The following is a 22,265-nucleotide window of genomic DNA, read 5'->3' on the forward strand; positions in this document are numbered from 1 at the left end:
GCTGCGTTGGGTCTTTGTTGCTGCGCACAGGCTTTGTCTAGTTGTGGCAAGCGGGGGCTTCTCATTGTGGAGGCTACCCATTGTAGAGCACGGGCTCTAGGCGTGCGGGCTTCAGGAGTTGTAGCATGCAGGCTTCAGTAGTTGTGGCTCACGGGCTCTAGAGCACAGGCTCAGTAGCTGTGGCACACGGGCTTAGTTGCTCCGCGGCATGTGGGATCTTCCCGGACCAGGGCTCAAACCCATGTCCACTGTGCTGGCAGGCGGATTCTTAACCACTGCGCCACCGGGGAAGTCCCTTCAAGGGTTCTTGAAGTCCTCTGAAGCTGTCTGTAGCAGAACTGCTCATGGCTTTGGAAGAAAGCTAGTCAGTCTTCCAATCAAATGCAGTTTTACTTATATACCAGTAATTAAGATTTTTTTAACAGTTCACTCTCAGCAAAGGACCTAAATGCTAATGGAGATTGCAATGAATCCTCCTATTTATAATTCCTAAATATCTGTTACCTAGAAACTGGCTGAGGGATGGACCATTTGTAGATACTTGGTTGCCTGACTTGATATTCTTGTAGCAATGAGCCCACTCTACACTACCTCTCTCTCTGGTCTACATATGAGTTTTCATTGCTGGTATTAATACATCTCTTTCCACTCAACTTGAATTGTAACTTGTAGATCCTTCCATATGTTTCTTAAGTATATAGACATGTTTCCATATATATTCTTTGAAACTACAAATGAGGACATTGTTTTCATCTTTTTTTTTTCTTTTTAACATTATCTTGGGAGAGAATCCTATATCTGAACATTTAGATTTGTATTTTTTTCATGTCTGCATAGTATTCTGCAGTATAAAGGTACTATAAACCCATTTAGCCAGTCCTTTATTAGTGGGTATCTTAGTTTTCCCAGTATTTCACTTTTACTTTACAACATTGCTAGGACTATTCTGTACATAGGCCTTTACAATTTCTATATCCTAAAAATGCAATTGTTGTAGTAAAGAGTGTGTGTGTGTGAATGTATAGGTCTAAAATTGAGCAGTTATTGCCACACTGCCCCCGTGAGAGAGTACTGAATTCTCACCTTTGCCAGCAGTGCACTAGAGAACCCACTTCCCTGTACCCTCTCCAACTCTTTCACATCCTTTAGGGAGCACCTTTTGCACTCATTAACTTTTCCTAAAACCAGTTCCTTCGCAATGGTTATCCTAAGCTATTTCTATTTTTAAAGAAAGAGCTCAAGATTTTCTGGTACTTCCTGAATAAAGTATATGTTTTTTGGTTCAGAGGGAAAAGATGTTCCATCTGAACATAAAGTGCATGAGCTGAGAAGGAGCCATACACAAACATTTCCCCCCCAGCTTTACTGAGATATAATTCACCCATTTATATTGTACAGTTCGGTGTGTTTTCGTGTATTCAGAGAGTTGTGTAACCATCACCATAATCAACTTTAGAACATTTTCACCCCCGCCCCGAAATCCTACACCCATTTTAGCAGTCACCTTCCCAGTTTCTCCAACACCCCCCTTCCCCCCACTCCCCAGTTCTAGGCAACCACTAATCTGTCTTTTTAGATTTGCCTTTTCTGGACATTTCATATAAATGGACTCATTATGTAGTTTTTTTCTGACTGGCTTCTTTCACTTAATATTTTCAAGGTTCATCAGTAACCACTTTTTTTTTTGGCTGTGCTGTGCGGCATGCGGGATCCCAGTTCCCTGACCAGGGATCAAACCCATGCGCCCTGCAGTGGAAGCTCAGATTCCTAACCACTGGACTGCCAGGGAAGTCCCAGCAACCACATCTTGATCACTGTCAGCAGCTTACCATGGCTGTGGGCCCAGCAGCGGTTTTCTCCTTTTTCTTTTCTCCTGTGTGTTTTAGGCTCTTACTCTTCTTGTTCTAAAGAAATAGAAACAAATTCTGTCATTCCTGAAGATTGTTCTGTAGAGCTGGCAGGCTAGTGGTAAATTTCTAGTATGATTACAGTGGAGTATGGGGGAACTCTTAGGGGGACCAAGTCTGGGTGAAGAGATTATCCTGCAGCAGATGCCGGAAGGTGGGAAGCATTCTGGGACGCTTTATAATCCTCATTTTTCTATTTTTTGTTGGGAGGTTTACCATCTTGCTCTTGGATGCATCTAGCACATGGAAGTGAGGGCAGGACCAACCATTACTATAGCAGGGCAGCCAAGGGACTAGTGAGGCACAAAAGGACTGTCACGGTTAAGTAGGAATAGGTGTTTCCCAACTGGGAAGTTAGCTAAATTTGGGTTGCATAAAGAAGAGGAAGCTGGAGAAGCTGTTCCCGGAGCGATGTATCTTACATGACAAGTGGTTACATGCTCCAGAAGGGTTTAAAGGTCATAGGAACACTTATTTCCCTATGTTGTACATAATTAGAGAATAAAGAGCTCCTGGAAAAAGGAAGAACCAATAAGAAAGGGAACCAAGAAGAACAGGATTCTGATAAGGCAGAAGAGAACTGAGACATGAGTCAGGAGAGACCACCCAAGTGTGAGGTACACAAACAGGAACCTTTTACCTGAAGGGGAGTTCTGTGCCCTCCAGGAATGGAACATTACCACGTTCCACATGACAAGGAAAAAAATTAAAAACAGAGACCTGCAAATGGAGACAAATTATACTACTGGAGCTATATGAAAGGCAGGAGGCTTGGTCCACACGGCATGTTCTGGAAAATAAGAAAATGCAGGGATCCCAGAGATGCTGGTATGAAGAAACTTGCTTTTGGCCCTGGAAGGCAGGGTAGAGGGTGAAGACTTTTTAAGGGAGGGGCAGAGTATCAGCCACAGACAGAACTCATGTGGACCAAATGGGAAGTGAGCCATCTTCCTAAAAGTTGTACCCAACATGGCAGCTTGTTGGAACTCCCTAAATCAACCCCATCTACTGCCCATTTCTGCTGATTCAGGTAGGACTAAAATTGTAGCTGGAAGAGAAGCAGCTTTTTTTTTTTTTTTTTTTAAAAGATGTTGGGGGTAGGAGTTTATTAATTATTTTTGCTGTGTTGGGTCTTCATTTCTGTGCGAGGGCTATCTCTAGTTGTGGCAAGCGGGGGCCACTCTTCATCGCGGTGTGCGGGCCTCTCACTATCACGGCCTCTCTTGTTGCGGAGCACAGGCTCCGGACGCGCAGGCTCAGTAGTTGTGGCTCACGGGCCTAGTTGCTCCATGGCATGTGGCATCTTCCCAGACCAGGGCTCGAACCTGTGTCCCTTGCATTAGCAGGCAGATTCTCAACCACTGTGCCACCAGAGAAGCCCAGAAGCATCTTTTAAAGGTATACAGTTCTGAGCAGGATGCTAAGGGTTTTGGAGCAATGGCTTTCATTGCTTTCTTCCCACTGAGATCCAAGGCTATGAGAAAAAGAAAGGGGCTATAAGAGAATAAACAGCTCTCTGAAAGATGTGGCAAATGCAATCCAGATTTCTAGATAGAAGTTGGAGTTAGTGGAACCATGTGGGCTCTTGCCCAAGGTCACTCATTAAGCACATCTCACAAAGAGAAAAATGTTTGCCTGTGGATCAGCTGACTCGTCAAGTAAGGCTTTAAGTCAAATATGAATCGAGAAGGGGGGAAATATCCAGGGAATACATAAACTGGTTTTTCTGTAATGTAGAAAAAAAGATAGTCTAGAAGGTGCCTGGTGATAAGCAGAAGAAGAGCTTGAGAATGGGGTCAAACACAAAACCCCAAAACCTCCCAACATTTTACATGTCAGTGAGTACCAAGTATGATTCTAGAGCAAGGGGTAACCAACTACAACCCAGAGGCCCACTGCTTGTTTTTTAAAATAAAGTTTTATTAAACACAGCCAAGCTCATTCATTTGTGTATTGACTATGGCTGCTTTTATGCTACAACAGCAGAGTTTAGTTGTGACAGTGACTGTATGGTCTGCAAAACCTAAAAGCATTTACCATCTGGCCTTTTGCAGAAAATGTTTGCTGACCCCTGTTGTAGAGTCAAAGTACTTGGGTTCAAGTCTCAGCTTGGCCTCTTAACTAGCTGTTCTTGGTCTTTTTTTTTTTTTTAATTTTTAAAAAAATTAATTAACTTATTTATTCACCTATTTATTTATTTGGCTGCGTTGGGTCTTTGTTGCTGCACGTGGGCTTTCTCTAGTTGCGGAGAGTGGGGGCTACTCCTTGTTGCAGTACGCGGGCTTCTCATTGCGGTGGCTTCTCTTGTTGCGGAGCACGGGCTCTAGGCATGCGGCTTCAGTAGTTGTGGCACGCACGCTCAGTAGTTGTGGCTCGCGAGCTCTAGAGCGCAAGCTCAGTAGTTGTGGCACACAGGCTTAGTTGCTCCGCGGCATGTGGGATCTTCCCGGACCAGGGCTCGAACCCATGTCCCCTGCGTTGGCAGGCAGATTCTTAACCACTGCGCCACCAGGGAAGTCCTATTCTTGGTGTTTTTAATACCTAATATTACTATTTGGCAAAACGTTCCATAGAGTTCAGCTTGGGAAATGATGCTGTAAGGCCACGTTCATTTTTTTAGAACAGCTAACATTAGAGAACACTTGCCTGATGTTGTGTTAAGCACTTTCCATGCATCACCTCATTCATTCTCACTATGGTTGCTACTTTACTTACATTCCCAAAGGATGCCCAAAGGCATGGATTTGGAATCACCCAGAAATAAACCAAGTCACTGAGCCCAAGCATGTTTGTTTCTCCCCTGCTCCAAGTGTACACATATCAAATGCCTTCTCTCTCTAAATCAAACTTTTTTTTTTTTTATATAAAGACTTCCTTGCTGTAAAGACTTCAAACCTTGGCTTGTTCTCATATGGGCACCTTTGGCTTACTGTAAGTAGGGAAGAAACTTTATATACGCTTAGCTCAGTTGACCTAGTGGTCCCCTGGGAATATAAGGAGTCCTTTCCTACTTGAGGATGCATTTTGGTACAGACTGAATCACTTACCTGTATGTAAGAAATGAAAGAATAGCATAGCGGGGTCAGGTGCGAACCTGACAGCTTCACCTGCAGCAAAGGAGAAGGAAATCAATGTAACTGTGGGAATAAGATGCTTTCCCCGTTCCTAGGAAAGGCATTCTCAACTCACCAGCTTTTCCATATTTTTCGGAATTCCTCTGGAGTGCTGACACACCTGGAGATACTAACAAAAGATTCCAAGATTTAGCATGCCCTCCTATATAAATGTCCCATGAAACTACAGGTAGTGACTCAGTGAGCAAATGGAGTATGACTTATTGCTCTGACTGGAGAGGGAAAAGAAAATAAGCTACCTTATTCATGGAGAATCCTAGACTCAAGGCTTCCTTTTTCCCCTCCTCTAAGCTCCAAAGCTTCCCAGACAGCAGGTAATAAAGGGTTTCTGTTTCTGACTTCTTCTGTTTATTGCTTTAAAAATCCTTCAGGCTGGTAGTCCCTGCATCTAGAAAACCAATGACTTTGCTGTTTTTGCTTTAGAAAAAGCCAATAAAGATTAGAGGTTCTCAGTATTTCTACCACAGAAGCTTAGTAGCCATACCTTGTAGCCAGAGCTGCACCTTCTCAGAAATGGCCACACTGCTGTTTGGGTACATGGTATGAGGTGGTCTACTATCTTTCTTGGGTTGTCTGTGCCTTTCTAAGTATTTAATGTGGGTCGTTGCTAGAATCAGAACTAAATTACCTAGTTCTTATCACTCTCTGAATGTCTGCTGAGAATCAAAATATTGCAAGTATAAAAAGAGTTTCTTGTTAACAGATACTAAGAAGCATTAACTTAAACCCAGGGCAAGTTATGCCTTTTATTTTTTAAAAATAATTATTCCCTACCCTAGTACCTGACCTGTGAGGCATTTAACACCCACTTGTTAAAGGAACAAACACCTTGTCAGTGCCCAGACTGGTCTGCAATAGTCTAATTTTTTGTGCAATTGGAATCAGATTAAGTTCTATAGCTATAGTTTAGACTGAGTCTTAGAAGGTGTTTGAAGAGGCATTTACTCTCCATCAGGTGCTACATACTCATATCCTAAAGAAACAAGGGCCTCTAAAAACAGATTTAGAATTATGCCTCAACTGTTATTTCTGGGCCTGTGGAGACGGCTGTCACCTACTGATCAAACCATCACTTGCAAAGATGTAGGCAAGAGCTCTCTGCACAGGGGCATTCTGCAGCAGGGGGTAATGTCCTGGCTGGGTGGGACAGAATGATAGTAGTGACTGTCTCTCCAATACTCACATATCTGACAAGCGCTGTAAGAATGGTGTACATTTTGCAAAGGTCCTTTAATAAGGTGTCCACACAACTGCCTGATGGCAGGGCTGTCTGCACCAGCTCGTGGAAAAATGTAAGCAGAGTTCCCAATTGTATGATGATGGCTTTCTCAATGGGATGATTTGGTAGGGTTGCCTGAGAAGAGGCTTCTTCTGAAAGGAAGGGAAACTGGCATATTCAAACCCAACTGGCCTTATTTTCTAGTTCAAGTGAAAGAGATTTAGAAACCAACAAAACATCATTAACTAGGAAGTCTGTAAGGAAAATGAGCATGTATTTAATTCATCATGCAGAATACATTAATAATCATGTTGTCATAAGGCACACTACCTTCTACTTCCTTCATTACTTTGGAAATCTAGCACAAACAAACAGAGCTCAGGGTATCTGCTTTTATGCAGTCCTCCAGTTCAGATTTTAGTTAACTTACCTGGTATAATTTCTTGGCTCACTTGTCCCTTAAGCTTGGTGATTAGCCAGTCCACTTCTTCTAGGACCTTCTCAGCCTGACTCAGAAGAAGTAACTGTGAAAGAAAAGAATGCCTGGCATGGCTCATTGCACATAGCTGCTGGTGTAATATGATAACCATGGCCACCTGCGGGTGGGTTACAGGCCTCAGGAGGTGAGCCACTATAATTCACTCTTCACAGGGAATAAAATGGAAGGTAAGACAAGGCTATTTCCAAAGGGTCGGGGATCAACACTTACACAGACAGTAGGGGCAGCTGTTCTCAAATTCACCACTGCAAAGTGGTTTGTTTTCTCCACTTCTACATCCTGGGGAGGGAAAGAGAGGTGAGATATGACAGCAAGGCTGTTCCCCTGGCCTCTATCCCCAACTCAGGGTGTTGTATTATTAAAGGCTCACTATGGCACCTGGTCTATGTCTCCAAGATGTCCATGGATATCCTGGGACAAGTCACGCAGCAGGGTCACAGGACTCTTACACAAAACATGGAGGCTGAAGAGCAAATTCATCAAGCCCTTGCAAAATGAGGCATCCTCTAGGAGTGGGAAGGAAAGAAATATATATAATATAATATTATATATATTATAATATAATATATAATATATTATATATACTATAATATATTTATATAATATATATAATTATATATAATTATATATATTATATATTATATATTATATATATAATATAATATATACATATATAATATATATTATAATATATATTATATTATAAATATATATATATATATATATATAAATATATATAATCCAAGTCAGTCCTTTGGGGGGTGTGGGGTGCCTAACTGGAACATGTAGCTCGTCATATTTCAGGCACAATATCCCTGTGCTGCACACACTCCAATCAAGGCAGCTCTCCCACAAAGGTGCACTTCTATCCACGAGTCCAAACAAGGGAGATGTTTCCCATTATTAGTCACTATCACTGCATAACTAGCACACAGGTCAAGAAACAGAACACTACCAGCACCCCAGAACTGCCCCCTCCCCCCACCAAGGAAAATGCTATTCTGCCTTGTAAGTGTAATCCAGTTTTGTCTGATTTTGAACTTTATCTAAATGGAATCGTACAGTAAGTACTCTTTTATCTGTCTGTTGTCTTCTGTTGAATGTTATGTGTGTGAGATTCCTCCATGTTGTGTGTCAGTGGAGTTTGTTCATTCTCATTACAGTGCTCCACGGTGTGTATACAGCACAATCCCTTGATCCATTCTACTGCTGATGAATATTTGGGTTCGATTTTGCCTATCAGAATAGTGCTGCTGTGAGAATTCTTCCACCTATTTTTGCTGGGAGTGGAACTGCTGGATCATAAGCGTATGTTTAATTTTAGTAGTTAGATATTGCTAAACAGTTTTCCAGAGTGGTTATACCAACTTACAGCTCCAGCAGCAGCGAACGAGAGGTTCAACTGCTCTATATTCTTACCAACACTTGGTACTGGTATTGTGTGTGGTTTTTTCATTTTGGCCACTCTGGTGAATTTTCTAAATGTTGTTTGGTGGTGATGATTTTATATAAAGCCTAAAAGGAAACATGTCAGGAAACTTACCCCAGCTGTTTTCCTTGCAAATCTTAGTTGTCCAGGATAACATCTGCACAAACTAGAGATCATTCAGATATTACAGAAACATGCCAAAAGACAGACCTAGGTGTTGCCAGACTAAAAGAGCCCTAGACCTTTCCAAGTCTAAGCAAATCACCTGCTAAAACACGTGCCTGGATCTAAAGTGGTAGTAATCTACTAAAAATAGCATAAAAATAAGTCCAAAGTTATGAGAAGACTTCTTGATACTTTTCTCAAATATAGCATATGACTCAATTCTCAATGCCCTCATTAAGGGCCAAAGGTCCTGGGGTCTGGGCTCTTACCCTTTGAGCTTCCTCTGCCCCTCCCACCACCGTCTAGGGCTAAAGTACCCTTTTTCCTCTTCCCATGCCCCACATTCTCTGCATTTGAGACATCTTTAAGGATAGTAAGCTAACAGAGGTGCAGGAGAGTAAGATCCTGGCCATAGTGATAGTTGAATTAGCTATTAGGAGCCAAGAGGCCACAGGAGGTTAAAAGAGAGAAGGGATAAAAAAAAAAAAAAAAAAAAAAAGAAGAAGAAAAAAGAAAAAGAAAAGAGTTCAGGGAAGCTTAAGGTCTTGGGATAGTAGGTCCTATGTTGCCAGATACACACTCAGCTTTCTGCTTCAGCAGTTGTTTGGGATAGGCTTTCAGCCACAAAGGCACTGAAATGCAGTGATACTTAAGAGTAAAACAATGATTAAGAATCTAGTTTTTGGGGCTTCCCTGGTGGCACAGTGGTTGAGAGTCCGCCTGCCGATGCAGGGGACGCGGGTTTGTGCCCCGGTCCGGGAAGATCCCACGTGCCGCGGAGCGGCTGGGCCCGTGAGCCATGGCCGCTGAGCCTGCGCGTCCGGAGCCTGTGCTCCGCAACGGGAGAGGCCACAATAGTGAGAGGCCCGCGTATCGCAAAAAAAAAAAAAAAAGAATCTAGTTTTTGATCTGTTGGGGAAAAAGATCAATTTAGAGGCTAACTGAAAGTTCTCTGCGAACTGATATAAAAAGTTTCCAGAATACAGTGATTACTGTAGAATACTGATTTCCAGAATACAGTATTAAATGAAACAAATAAATAAAGCAGGATGCTGAACAAGCTTTTGTGTGAAGAGGGTAGGGTCAGGAATAAGAATCTATATTCATATTGCTGTATAGGAATAAAAAACTCTTTACATAAGAAACTAAAAGAAGATTATTTACTTATCGGGGGAAAAGAAGAACTGAACAGATGGAGGACATGAATAGAAGGGAGACCATTTCCTGTAAATCTTTTTATAATTTCTGGTTTTCAAATCATAGAACTTTATTACCCATTCAAAATTAAACTAAAAAAATTTAAACAGACTACCTGAAGTTACGAGGGGGTACGTGATGAAAATTAAATTTAAAAAGTTCCTGTTTATATTAGCCTTTCCAAATCTATTTATTTTCCCTCAGATGTCACCATGTTCCAATTCTCTGTCCGTGTTTCCTTCCTAATCCTGGGCTCCTTGCAGCAAAAGTAGCAATATGAAAGAATGAAGCTGAAAGTAAAGTGCAGATGCGTTGTTTGGATCTAGGATGACATAAGTAACAAAAGGGATTTTCTTTGGGCTACCTGGAACTAGGACAACAGGAAAATCAAGTCTGCTTTCCAGTGCTCAAACACCATAACACACAGGGCTGGTCTGGCTAGCGCTTCCTAAAGCAAGGCCTTACACAAGGAGGCTTGCATCTCAGCACTCCAACTTGTCTCCTCACAGATCAGGAAAGAGGTGTGGTAGAACCACACAGCCCTAGGCTCTCAAGGACTCTCTTTATCATCCTCTAGGGAAATCACTCCTGAATGGAACAGACCCACAAAATGTGGCACTTCTCTTATTCTGTATGTGTGAATGCTCATGTGGGTACATACATTCTTCGTGTATGTGTGCAGACCCATACACATATACCTAAAACCTATCTGGGCAGAACTGATTCTGTTTTAGGACTATGATCATGCTTTCTGACTTATCACCTTTTGTTGAATCTCTCCCAAACTCAGTACCAGCTAACCTTGATGACAAAGTTAACTGCTGAATGTCAGCTACCTTCTTGATAATTAACATACTTTCATTTTAGAAAAGAAGAGAAAACACCAAGAGTGGGGAAAAACCCACATTAAGAAGGCTGAACTCCACAGATAAACAAGATTTTTTCTGTAGTGCTTACTGTTTACCCTTGACAGTGGCCAAACAAACAAAAGCAGTAATTATAACATGGTAGAAACACTATGTTGCGAAAGGTACATCTTATACATCTTATATTAATTCAGAAGCATAACTGAATATATTATTTTAAATAAGCCAGATTTCAAGCAGACATTTAGATATATACTTTAGGACGTAATACTCCCTGCCTTCTGAGGGATGCTAAGTGGGAGTGAATGAGTGGTACTCATACCTGAGTGGAGGAGGGCTCCAGCAGCTTGGACAAGTTGGAGAGAACAGTGACGAGTAGGAGGGCTTCTTTGCTGTTAAAGTCTTCTTCTTGGCTGCTAAGTATATTCAACAAGGACCTCTGAGAAAGGAAAAGTATACACAGAAACATATTACTAACAGGGAGAAGAGACATCTACCTGGAGATTCCTAAGGCTGGGACAGAAAGGATTCAAAAACACCAAAAATCCGGGGCTTCCCTGGTGGCGCAGTGCTTGAGAGTCCGCCTGCCGATGCAGGGGATACGGGTTCGTGCCCTGGTCCAGGAAGATCCCACATGCCGCGGAGCTGCTGGGCCCGTGAGCCATGGCCGCTGAGCCTGTGCGTCCGGAGCCTGTGCTCCGCAAGGGGAGAGGCCACAACAGTGAGAGGCCCGCATACCGCAAAAACACCAAAAATCCAAGAGGATAAAAGCTGAAAATAAACCTGGATTGAATAGGTGGTTTCTTACCCTGTTTCTGATTCTAAGTGTTCTCTTGAGAACTATGGACTCCTTCTCCAACCCCCTGCCAAATGTACATCAGGAATGAATTGTGCACCCAGTTTTTTTTTCTCTGTTTTGGCCGTGCCACACAGCTTGCGGGATCTTAGTTCTTTAACCAGGGATTGAACCCGGGCCCATGGCAGTGAAAGCACTGAGTCCTATCCATTGCACCGCCAGGGAATTCCCGTGCACCCAGTTTTGGGTGGTTCGCAACTCCCTGAAGCCCATCCACTGACCTCAGGGCTAGACCACGCCCCAGTGCTGGTATTCCCTATACGCCTTCCCTGTTTCTCTCTCACCACCTGAAACACTGTATTTTGTCTGTTAGTCTCTTCCCACTACAATGTAAGCTCTGTGAGGGTAGGGTTTTGTCTCTTTTATCCCTTGCTATATCGTCAGCACCTGGAACAGTCCCTGGCATATAATAGGAACTTTAAAATTATGTATTAAAGAAATCTTCTGTGATAAAAGATCCTGATATTGTGACAACTAGTGGTTAGAAACTAATAGGAGAGACTTCCCTGGTGGCGCAGTGGTTAGGAGTCCACCTGCCAATGCAGAGGACACGGGTTCGAGCCCTGGTCCAGGAAGATCCCACATGCTGCGGAGCAACTAGGCCCGTGAGCCACAACTACTGAGCCTGCTCTAGAGCCTGCGAGCCACAACTACTGAAGCCTGCGCACCTAGAGCCCATACTCCGTAGCAAAGAGAAGCCACCACAATGAGAGGCCCGTGCACCATGACGAAAAGTAGCCCCCATGCTCTGCAACTAGAGAAAGCCTGTGGGCAGCAAAGAAGACCCAACGCAGCCATAAATAAATAAATTTAAAAAAGAAACTAATAGGCTTCACTGTCCAGTCTTTATGCAATCTGACGGACAATGCCAAATTACATTTGCATGTATTAATGGGCTCCTGGCTATCTCTCTGCATCAGCTCAAACGGTGATTCTTAGAGGCAATGACTCCTGCAGGTTAGGGTGGCTTAAATACACATCCTTCCTAGAATCCTTTTAAATGCATTCTCTCTCATTCTAAGAGCTCTGTCTTGTTGCTTGAATGATGACCCAGAAGAAACTCCTGTTCTACTTGCTCACTGTCTGCCCATTCTCACCAGCTGGCCCTGCTAACAGTCCCTTTCCAAGGACCCTCACAAAGTACTGCAGTTTCCCAGGCTTCTCACCTGAAACTGCCGGATCTGGAATGCTGCTCTTTGAGTGACACTGACTTCCACCTCTTCCTCCTTATCTGTGGCATCTAGGAAAGGAAAAGAACTCTATCTTCTTTGAAATGGGCTTGGGCTTTTTTTTTGCCTTTTCATACTAAAATTTTAGGAAGCCAAAAAAGTCTGGAGGCAGATTTAATTATATTCCTAACATTCTGCAATTTCTTAATACTATATTCCATTTTCCAGTCACTGTGGATAAATGTAATCCAGTAAGTGTCAATTCTGAATCCACTAGATGTCACTCCTTACCAACATTAGGACTTCTCAGGTGTCCTCTGGTAGGTTAACAACTAGAATTAAGAGGTTTGGTTAAGAAAGACAAACTCAGAGCGAATCTATCAAAATTGAAATGCCCACCCAGAGCCCTGAGAAACTGATGAATCTTGGGCTGGTAGAACTGTTGCACGACACTGAATATTTTCTGCAAACCCTCCAAGCACAGCAGTGAGATGCTCTTTCCTTTCTCTTTCTTTCCCGACTCTTCCACTGAAGTAGGAATTGAAGTGTATCTCCAAAGCAAGACCCTGGAGAAAAGTGATTTTATTTTCAAAGTCAGGTTCACTAAGGTACAATTTACATACAGTAAAATTCCCATCCTATAGATGTACAGTTCTATGAATTTTGACTAACTTACACAGTTGTGTACTCAGCCCCACAATCAAGATATTTCCATTACCCCAAAAGTTCCCACGTGCTCCTCTGTAATCAATTATTTCTCCTCGATTTTGCAAGCAACCACTGGTCTGTTTCCTGTCCCAGTGGCTTTACTATTTACAAACTATCATATAAAAATGGTATCATTCATTATGCAGCCTTTAGAATCTGGCTTTGCTAACAGCATATGCTTTTGAGATTCACCTATGTTGCTGCATGTATTGGTAATTTGTCCCATTTTATTGCTGAGTAGTACTCCAGGGTATGGATGTACCACAGCTTGTCCATTCACCAATTTATCCATCCGTCTATTGACAGACTTCTGGGTTGTTTCCAGATTTTGCTGTTACAGATAAAGCTGCCATATACAAACCTTTGTATCAACATCTACTTTCGTTTCTTTTGGGTAAATACCTAAGAGTGGGGTGGGAATATCATATGGTAGGTGTGTGCTTAACTTCTTAAGAAACTGCCAAACTATTTTCCAAAGTGGTTGCACCATTTACATTTCTGTCAACAGTGTGTAAGAGTTCAAATTCTTCCACATCCGTGACAACACTCTAGTATGGTCAATCTAAACTTTTAGGCATTCTAATAGGTGTTTACTGATATCTCATTGTGATTTTAATTTGCATTTACCTAGTGTTTAATTATGTTGACCATCCTTTTGGGTTCTTATTTGCCATCTATACATCTTCTTTGGTAAAGTGTTCAAGTATTTTACCCATTTTGCAATTTGACTGTTTTCTTAACAAGTTTAAGAGTTCTTTATATACTCTGGTTACCAGTCCATCATCAGACATGTGTTTTGCAAATATTTTCTCATCTGTGGCTTGTCTTTTCATTTCCTTAAGAGTGTTTTTCAAAGAACAGAGTTAAATTTTTAAAAAATATCAACTGTGCTTCTGGTATTTCATCTAAGAAATTTTTACCTAAAACAAGGTTGCAAAGCCTTTTCTGTCTTCTAGATGTTTTACAATATTTGGTTTTACATTTATGTCTCCGATCCATTTCAAGTCAATTTTTTGTATATAACATGAGAAATGGATAAAAGATTCATTTTTTCACATATTCATGTCCAACTGTTCCAAAACTACATGTTGAAAAGACTTTTCTCCATTGTCAAAAGTCAAGACCATGCTTGTGTAGATCAATTCTGAACCATCTATTTCTGTTCCATTGATTCTAGCAATACCACACTACCTTAAACACAACAACTTTATAGTAAGACTTGAAATCACATAGTGGGAGTCCTCTAACTTTGTTGTTTTATTTCACATTTGTTTTAGTTACTTTAGGTCCTTTACTTTTCCATATAAGTTTTAGAATAATCTTGTCAATTCCTACAATAAAGCTTGATAGGATTTTGATTGGTATTGTGTTGAATCTATGGATTAATTTGGGAATAATTCACACCTTGACACACTGAATCTTCCAATCCCTGGACACTGTATGTCTTTCCATTTACTTGGGACTTCTTTGATTTCTTTCATTAATGTTTTATAGTTTTCATCACATCAATCTTGCATGTTTTTGAGATTTATCACTAAGTAGTTTTCATTTTGTGACACTATAGTAAATGGTAGTTTTTAAAATTTCAATTTCCAGTTGTTCACCACTAGTATGTACATAAAAATACAGTTTTCGAAAAAACTGGCCTTGAATCCTGCAATCTTATTAAACTTATTTAATAGATCTAGTGGCTTTAAAAATAAATCTTTGGAAATTTTTATGTAGACAATTATGTCTATAAAGACAGTGTTATTCTTTCTTTTTCAATCTTTTGTCTTTTATTTCTTTTTCCTGTCTTACTGCACTGACTAGGACCACCTCCAGTATGATTTTGAATAGTAGTGGTGAAAGCACAAGGGGGAAAGCACTGAGTCTTTCTTCGTTAAGTATGCTGTTAACTATAGGGTTTTTGTGGATATCCTTTATTAGATTGAGAAAATTCTCTTTCATTCCTGGTTTGCCAAGAGATTTTTTTTAGATGTTGGGAGTAGGAGTTGATTAATTAATTAATTAATTTTTGCTGTGTTGAGTCTTCGTTTCTGTGCAAGGCCTTTCTCTAGTTGTGGCAAGCAGGGGCCACTCTTCATCGCGGTGCGTGGGCCTCTCACTATCGCGGCCTCTCTTGTGGAGCACAGGCTCCAGACGCGCAGGCTCAGTAGTTGTGGCTCACGGGCCTAGTTGCTCTGCGGCATGTGGGATCCTCCCAGACCAGGGCTCGAACCCGTGTCTCCTGCATTAGCAGGCAGATTCTCAACCACTGCGCCACCAGGGAAGCCCTTGCCAAGAGATTTTATCATGGTTTATGTTGAGTTCTGATTGCCTGCATCTACTGGGATGAACATATGGTTTTTTCTTTAGTCTGTTGACATGGTGAATTACACTGATTGATTTACAAATTTTGAGCCAACGTTGCATCCTGGGAAAAATTCCACTTAAATGATAAGTTATTCTTCTTATAAACTGTTGGGATGAATTTGCTAATTTTTTTACATCTATATGCATGAGAGAATTTGGTCTGTACTTTTCTTATTAATGTCTTTGGCTGGATTTGGTATCAGGGTAATTTACACTGGCCTTATGAGTTGGGACATGTTCCCTCCTCCATTTTCTGGAAGAGTCTGCATAAATTGGTGTTATTTCCTAAAATGTTTGGTAGAATTCAACGGTGGAGACATGCAGGTCTGTAGTTTTTGTTGAGGGAAAATTTTGAACCACAAATGCAATTTCTTTAATAGAGATAGGATTACTCAGGTTACCTATTTTTTCTTGAGTGAGGTTTAAAGAAATTTGTGCGTTTAAGTTATGAAGTTTATTGACATAAAGTTAACATTCTGTTATGAATTTTTAATATGTGTAGAATCAGTAGTGATGTCTCCTCTTCCTCATATACCTGGTATTTGTAATTTGTGTCTTCTTTTCCTGGTCAGTCTGGCTAAAGTTTATTGAATTTATTGATCTCAACTAGATTTTGGTCTCATTTTCTCTATTGTTTTTGCTTTCTTTTTAAAAAAATATTTATTTGGCTGCATTGGGTCTTAGTTACGGCACGCAGGATCTTTGTTGCAGCATGTGGAATCTTTCATTGCGGCACACGGGCTTCTCTCTAGTTGTGGTGCGTGGGCTCAGTAGTTGCAGCACAGGCTTAGTTGTTCTGAGGCATGTGGGATCTTAGTTCCCCAACCAGGGATCAAACCTGCATTCCCCTGCATTGGAAGGCGGGTTCTTAACCACTGGACAACTAGGGAAGGCCCCTGTTTTTATTTTCAATGATTCTACTTTTGTCTTTATTACTTCCTTCCTTTTGCTCACTTTCATTTTAACCTGCTCGTCTATTTTCTTAATGTAAAAGCCTACATTAGAGATTTCAGATTTCTTTCTAATATAAACACTGATTGTTCTAAATTTCTACCTAGACACTGCTTTAGCTGGACCATACAAAATTTGGCACGCTCAAATGTTCATCTTCATTCTATTAAGATATTTTAAAATTTCTGACTTTCTCTTTGACTATGGGTTATTTAGAAATGCATTTAATTTCCAAATATACGGGGATTATCCGCATATTTTTGTTACTGCTTTCTTGTTTAATTCTGTTGTGGTCAGAGAACACGCTGATTTCTATTTTAAAAATTTGTTAAGTTTGTTTTATGGCCCAAAATATTGGTCCATCTTGATGAATGTACCATATGCACATGAAAGGAACGTGTATTTTGAAACTTATTTAATGTTCTATAAATGTCAATTAAATCAAGCTGGATGATAGTGTTGTTCAAGTCTTCCACGTCCTCCCTGATTTTCTATCTATTTCTACTGATTACCAAGAGAGGTAGATAATTATTTGTGTATTTCTCCTTCAGTTCTATCCATTTTTGCTTCAAGTATTTCGAAGCTCTGTTGTTAGGTACATATACATTTAAAATTGTTACGTCTATTTGATAAATTATTTAGTCATTATGTAATATCCCTCTTTACTTCCTGGTAATAGAAAAACGTTTTATATGTGACTAACAATCCACACCAAAATATGACTAGGAAAAAGAACCCAATATAGTGACTGCACTTTCACCTTTAGGGCAATGCCCAACCTCAAACCCACCTTCATCCCCACCCCCCGTTTCTTCTCTTGGAGACTCCACAGCAAGTGGAAACAGTTTCTAAGGGTGAGTGGGGCTTACCGAGTTATGTCACAGAGGTTCTGAAAGACCTTCTCTGGGTTTTTGCCATCAGGGCCACTCACATGCCCCATTTCCTTTAGCTGCTGTACCTTCTGCAGAGCCACACTCACTGCATAGCGCATAAACTCATTGCTGGACCTTAGAACAGACAGGCTCTCTTCATGACTTTGGGTACTGTCCCTAGAGAGAGAAAAAGAGAAAGATTCCTCTACAGCTATTGGGACCTGGAATTAGGTTTTCTAGAGACTGTTCAGGGTAATAGTACAGAGCAAGCTCTAAATGACAGACTCTAAGCAGCCCATGCCAGAGTCACTGCCATGGCTGTCCTACAAATATCATTCTCAGTGTTACCTCACTTTCTCCCCCTCCCCCACTCCTTTAACTCTGATGAAATTTAAATGTCTTAGTTTTCTTTAGTGGTTTTTTTTTGTTGTTGTTCCTTTGTTTTTTGGGGTTTTTTTTGTGGTACGTGGGCCTCCCACTGTTGTGGCCTCTCCCGTTGCAGAGCACAGGCTCCAGACGCGCAGGCTCAGCGGCCATGGCTCACGGGCCCAGCCACTCCGTGGCATGTGGGATCCTCCCGGACTGGGGCATGAACCCATGTCCCCTGCATCGGCAGGCAGACTCTCAACCACTGCGCCACCAGGGAAGCCCCTTTGTTTTTTTTAATTCAGGTTTTTCTTTGGAAGCCCCTTTGTTTTTTTTAATTCAGGTTTTTCTTTCTTCTTTTTTTATCTGTTAGCGTGTGTGAGCTACTCAGGTTGATTTTCTTAGAACACATTGTTGGAATTCATCCTATTTTTTCATTCACTAGTCCATGTTTCTGATTTTTCCTTTAATAATTCAAAGTATCTCTTTAATGCCGAGGCAGGATTGTTCTGCCTTCATTTCAAGAAAATTACAAACCTCCTACCTTACTTCTTACTGTATATGTGCTAAGAATTGTGTGAATCCAAGCTAGGTAATATCAGTGAGCCTGGGTAGGTATTTTTATCTTCACCACACTGCTGTCTTTAAGCACTCTGTTAGAAACTTACCTGAAAAGAGCGGTGAGAAGATCAGACACAAATTTCATGGACAAAAAACTATCATTTGTTTTGCTGGCCATTTTAGTTTTGCCTTTACCAGCTTTTTCATTAAGGATGTCAGAGAGTTCCTTGTAACACATAAATAAGCTCAGAACCTCCTCAAACTTATTCTTACTGTGTAAAAAAGAAAAAGAGACCACCAAGGACAAGCATCAGAATATTGTGGTTTATTTTCACAAACAGTAATAAAGAAATCACAATGCTTCTTTAGATGTCATATTTTAGACCCAATATTACAAATGAATGGATCTTCATTAACATAGCACTCCCAGGTCATACCAATCTGGGTTATTTCTTTTCTTCCCTTATTTATACCAGTCACTGCAGAGAATGAAAGTTCAATACTACCACCAATCAAAATTTCTCTGTTAAAATCAGGAGTTCTTATGTTCAGGGTCTGGGGAATTTTGAATACATTAAAGCCTACTGGAGGGACAAAATTCACCAGCCTCTTTGGCATATGCTTTGGTGTTCCCTGGTAGAAAGAACATAGATTGGTCTTAGGCTACATGTCCATTAATAGATAGTGTATGGTCTGTGGTCTGCTCATACCTAGCATATTGTTAGTGTTAAAAAAAAAAACAAAAACGCACACACACACATAAAATGAACTACAAGTAGAGTCACAGCAATACCTTACCTGAAATTACTTACGGAGAAATTATATTCTATTAGAACCTCACAAACTCCCATAACAAGAAAAGCACAGATATTGTTTTTGATGCCAATACCAGTGCTCTGAGAAAAATCTGCTGATTTGTCCTAAAAAACAGAAGATAAAATTAATAAGCTACTAAAAACCTCCATTATTCAACACAGCTGAGACTTAGCAATTACCAGTTCAAAGTCCTCTAGTTCACTCTTAATCATTCTACGAGTAATAGACTCCAACATATCATCTAAGTTTTGGTAGAATCCCTCTTCTTCCTCCTCCTCTTCTTTCTGCTGTAGGGGCATCACTCTACTCTTATACCAGGCCAAACAGTGTTGAATACAACAAAGCAGACAATCCTGCAGAAGAAAATAATAATTGAATATTCTTGTTAAAGGATAACCTATGAAGCTGTTGATAATCAACAAATAATCCTTATTTATAAGGCTAAAGTAAGTTATTCATTAGCATCACAAGTTAAGTCAATGTGGATTAACAAAACTGGAAAAAAAATAATTGAACTAACAGAGGCATTGTTTTCTGGCCTTTCCCAAAGGCACTGGCTTCATAAGTAGCTGACACCTAAGAATGCAACATCAGATGTGCTGCCTCTGATTTGGTACGAACACCATGGAGCCAGGCTGTGAAATTAAATCCTCTCTAGCTCCTTTGAGTCACAGAGGCTATTCTAAAGATAGGGGTTTATGTTGAGGGAATCTTTGGGAGACCAATCTTTAGCATCTCTGATCCAGGCTGAGGACATCTGTTATAAGTCACTTGGGATGAGACAGTTTCAGTTTTTATCTTTTCTTCTCTTTCTGAGGCTAGACAACTAGAATAGAAAACCAACCTGCCCTAGTTCCTCTGAAGGTTCGACAGAATGCCAATTCTAGCTCAGCCTAAATCATATACCCCAGACTAATGAAGCAGGTCCCCTGGGTTCATCTGCTTCTGGGTGACCTCCTTCTCTCCATTCTAAAGTATATTTATTTAGTATATGTAATCAGGGAGCCATAAACGGGAGATAAAATGCTCCTTGGGAGAAACAATGGATGCCTTGATTTAGTAAAGTGCTGACATGCAGATATCTTACCAAGAAAACCAAGGTGAAGATGGGTCAGAAAAGATAAGCAGTTAAGAGTAAAAATTCATTGGGAGTACCAGGAAGAGCGCTTCACAGGGGAAGGTATTTGTTTCTGAAGATCAACCATATCAACAGGGCTGATAGTTTTACTTAAGAGTAAAAATAATGGTTCTGGGAGGAGGGAAAAAAGTCTCACCAGTGGTTCCTGTAGAGAGATCTGATCTCCTTGGGTCAGAATACAAGCTTCTAATTTCAGAGGTGGCAGCATATCAGGTTCCGGCTCATAGAATTGTTTTAACTGTGTATGGTAAGGAAAAAGATACCATGGCTCATGAATGTTTTTCACTTTTTTAGCGGGTCAAGCCAATGGCACCTTTAATGCTTTCTAAGACATTATTTCCCAACTGTCCAAAGAACACTGCAGCAAAATTTGTGTTGCTTTGACTCAACCATATCCTTTGCCCTTGCTTTAGGTACTGTACCAACTGAGATCTTCTTTCCTATTTCCACTTCATAACCTCTCCTATAAAACATCATACTCTCTCACACCAATTCCTAAATTTGTATAGGCAATCAGCATTTTCAGTATAGCTTGAAGGTTAAGAATATATAGAGTCAGGCTGGCTGAGTCTAAAATCCCAGTACCACCACTTATTAATTCAATAAAGGTATCCATGCCTTGGTTCCTCATCTGTGAAATGAGGATATTTATTAATATAAATGTATAAATTCGTATAAGGATTAAACATGCTAACACATGTAAGGAGCTTCAAATACTACTTGGCACATAACAGAGCTCAAAAAACTGTTAGTTAACTCAGCCATAAAAAAGAATGAAATAATGCCATTTACAGCAACAAAGATGGACCCAGAGATTATACTAAGTCAGACTGAGAAAGACAAATACTATATGATATCACTTACATATGGAATCTAAAATACAAGACAAATGAACTTACTTACAAAACAAACAGACTCACAGACACAGAAAACAAACTTATGGCTACCAAAGGGAAAAGAGGCAGTATAAATTACGACTTTGGGATTAGCAAATACCAACTACTGTATATAAGATACATAAACAACAAGATCCTACAGTATAGCACAGGGAACTATACTGAACATCCTGTAATAAATCATAATTGAAAAGAATATGAAAAAGAATATATATATAACTGAATCACTTTGCTGTACACCAGAAACTAATACAACATTGTAAATCAACTATACTTCCATTAAAAAAACAGTTATCATTTTTCTCTTTTTTAACTTTTGGAGTCTGTAGAACTTTACAGGTCCACATACTAACCTAAGTTGGGAAGCACTGGTCTATGCCTTCAGTCATAATTTGCGATGTTAAATGGGCAAATGTAGATGGACTGATCATTACAGTTTGATAGATACAATATACCAGGATACAAATTTTATACAGGATCAGGTCCAAGGCCCACTGAAAAGCTTTCCATGAATAGTATGGGACCTCCCAATAATTTCTCCATTATCTGAGACCGTACTTTCAAATGGAGCTTCGTTAGCAGGATTATCACAAAGCAATGGCATAAAAAGGACGGAGAGGGAGAGGGAGAGAAAGAGCAGTTCCATTTATAGCAAAATGGTGGACTAGGGTTTAGAGAAATCCTCATGGTAAAGAACAGTAAATAATATTGCATTAAAAATTTTATATAGACATATTTATTAAATAGATAGCTAAGAGGAAAGGAAAAGGAAAGTAAAAAGGAATCATGAAATTAAAGACAAAGCCTAGGGCCCTCATGGGGTGGAGGTTGGATCAGAAACCTTCACATAAAGCTCCAATTCTCAGGAGATATTCTTAGTGGATAAACCTAAAAAATAAATCCACCATATGGAGGAAAATGGTAGAGGGATATGTATCTGCTTAACTGACCCCTGACTTTAGGTGAAGGGGGAAAAATGTCTCTCCTGGGACTTTCTAACCACAAGCCAGTCTCCAAACGTAGATGGGGTAGAATTCACACTACCTGTGTAGTCCGAAAAATCAAAAGCCAAAAATCCAGCTGAAAGTTTAAAGAAAGATAACATATAACTTTGAAAAAAGTTAAGGGAAAAAATGAAAAAAAGGAAATAGAGACAATTTC

At 40.4% G+C, this 22,265-nt stretch overlaps 1 protein-coding gene across 2 annotated transcripts in view; it reads right to left on the reverse strand.

Annotated features, from left to right (window-relative positions):
* Window positions 1-22,265, reverse strand: part of FANCI (FA complementation group I) — a 78,059-nt gene that overhangs the window by 2,210 nt on the left and 53,584 nt on the right. Inside the window, exons 20-35 of one of the 2 annotated variants that reach the window (XM_029237290.1) lie at window positions 20,345-20,446; window positions 19,250-19,423; window positions 19,053-19,174; window positions 18,362-18,526; window positions 17,325-17,504; window positions 12,841-13,007; window positions 12,439-12,512; window positions 10,739-10,855; window positions 8,303-8,354; window positions 7,138-7,265; window positions 6,970-7,038; window positions 6,691-6,784; window positions 6,225-6,409; window positions 5,097-5,150; window positions 4,955-5,014; window positions 1,830-1,904 (exon numbers count right to left, since the gene is read on the reverse strand). In XM_029237290.1, the coding sequence (XP_029093123.1) occupies window positions 1,830-1,904; window positions 4,955-5,014; window positions 5,097-5,150; window positions 6,225-6,409; window positions 6,691-6,784; window positions 6,970-7,038; window positions 7,138-7,265; window positions 8,303-8,354; window positions 10,739-10,855; window positions 12,439-12,512; window positions 12,841-13,007; window positions 17,325-17,504; window positions 18,362-18,526; window positions 19,053-19,174; window positions 19,250-19,423; window positions 20,345-20,446 (1,818 nt within the window). Of the gene's footprint in view, window positions 1-1,829; window positions 1,905-4,954; window positions 5,015-5,096; window positions 5,151-6,224; window positions 6,413-6,690; window positions 6,785-6,969; window positions 7,039-7,137; window positions 7,266-8,302; window positions 8,355-10,738; window positions 10,856-12,438; window positions 12,513-12,840; window positions 13,008-17,324; window positions 17,505-18,361; window positions 18,527-19,052; window positions 19,175-19,249; window positions 19,424-20,344; window positions 20,447-22,265 lie in introns of both variants that reach the window. The other variant, XM_029237289.1, reaches the window with a different exon arrangement.

This window comes from Monodon monoceros, unplaced genomic scaffold, assembly GCF_005190385.1.
Source record: "Monodon monoceros isolate NGI ecotype Baffin Bay Population unplaced genomic scaffold, NGI_Narwhal_1 Super_Scaffold_21, whole genome shotgun sequence".
NCBI lineage: Eukaryota > Metazoa > Chordata > Mammalia > Artiodactyla > Monodontidae > Monodon > Monodon monoceros.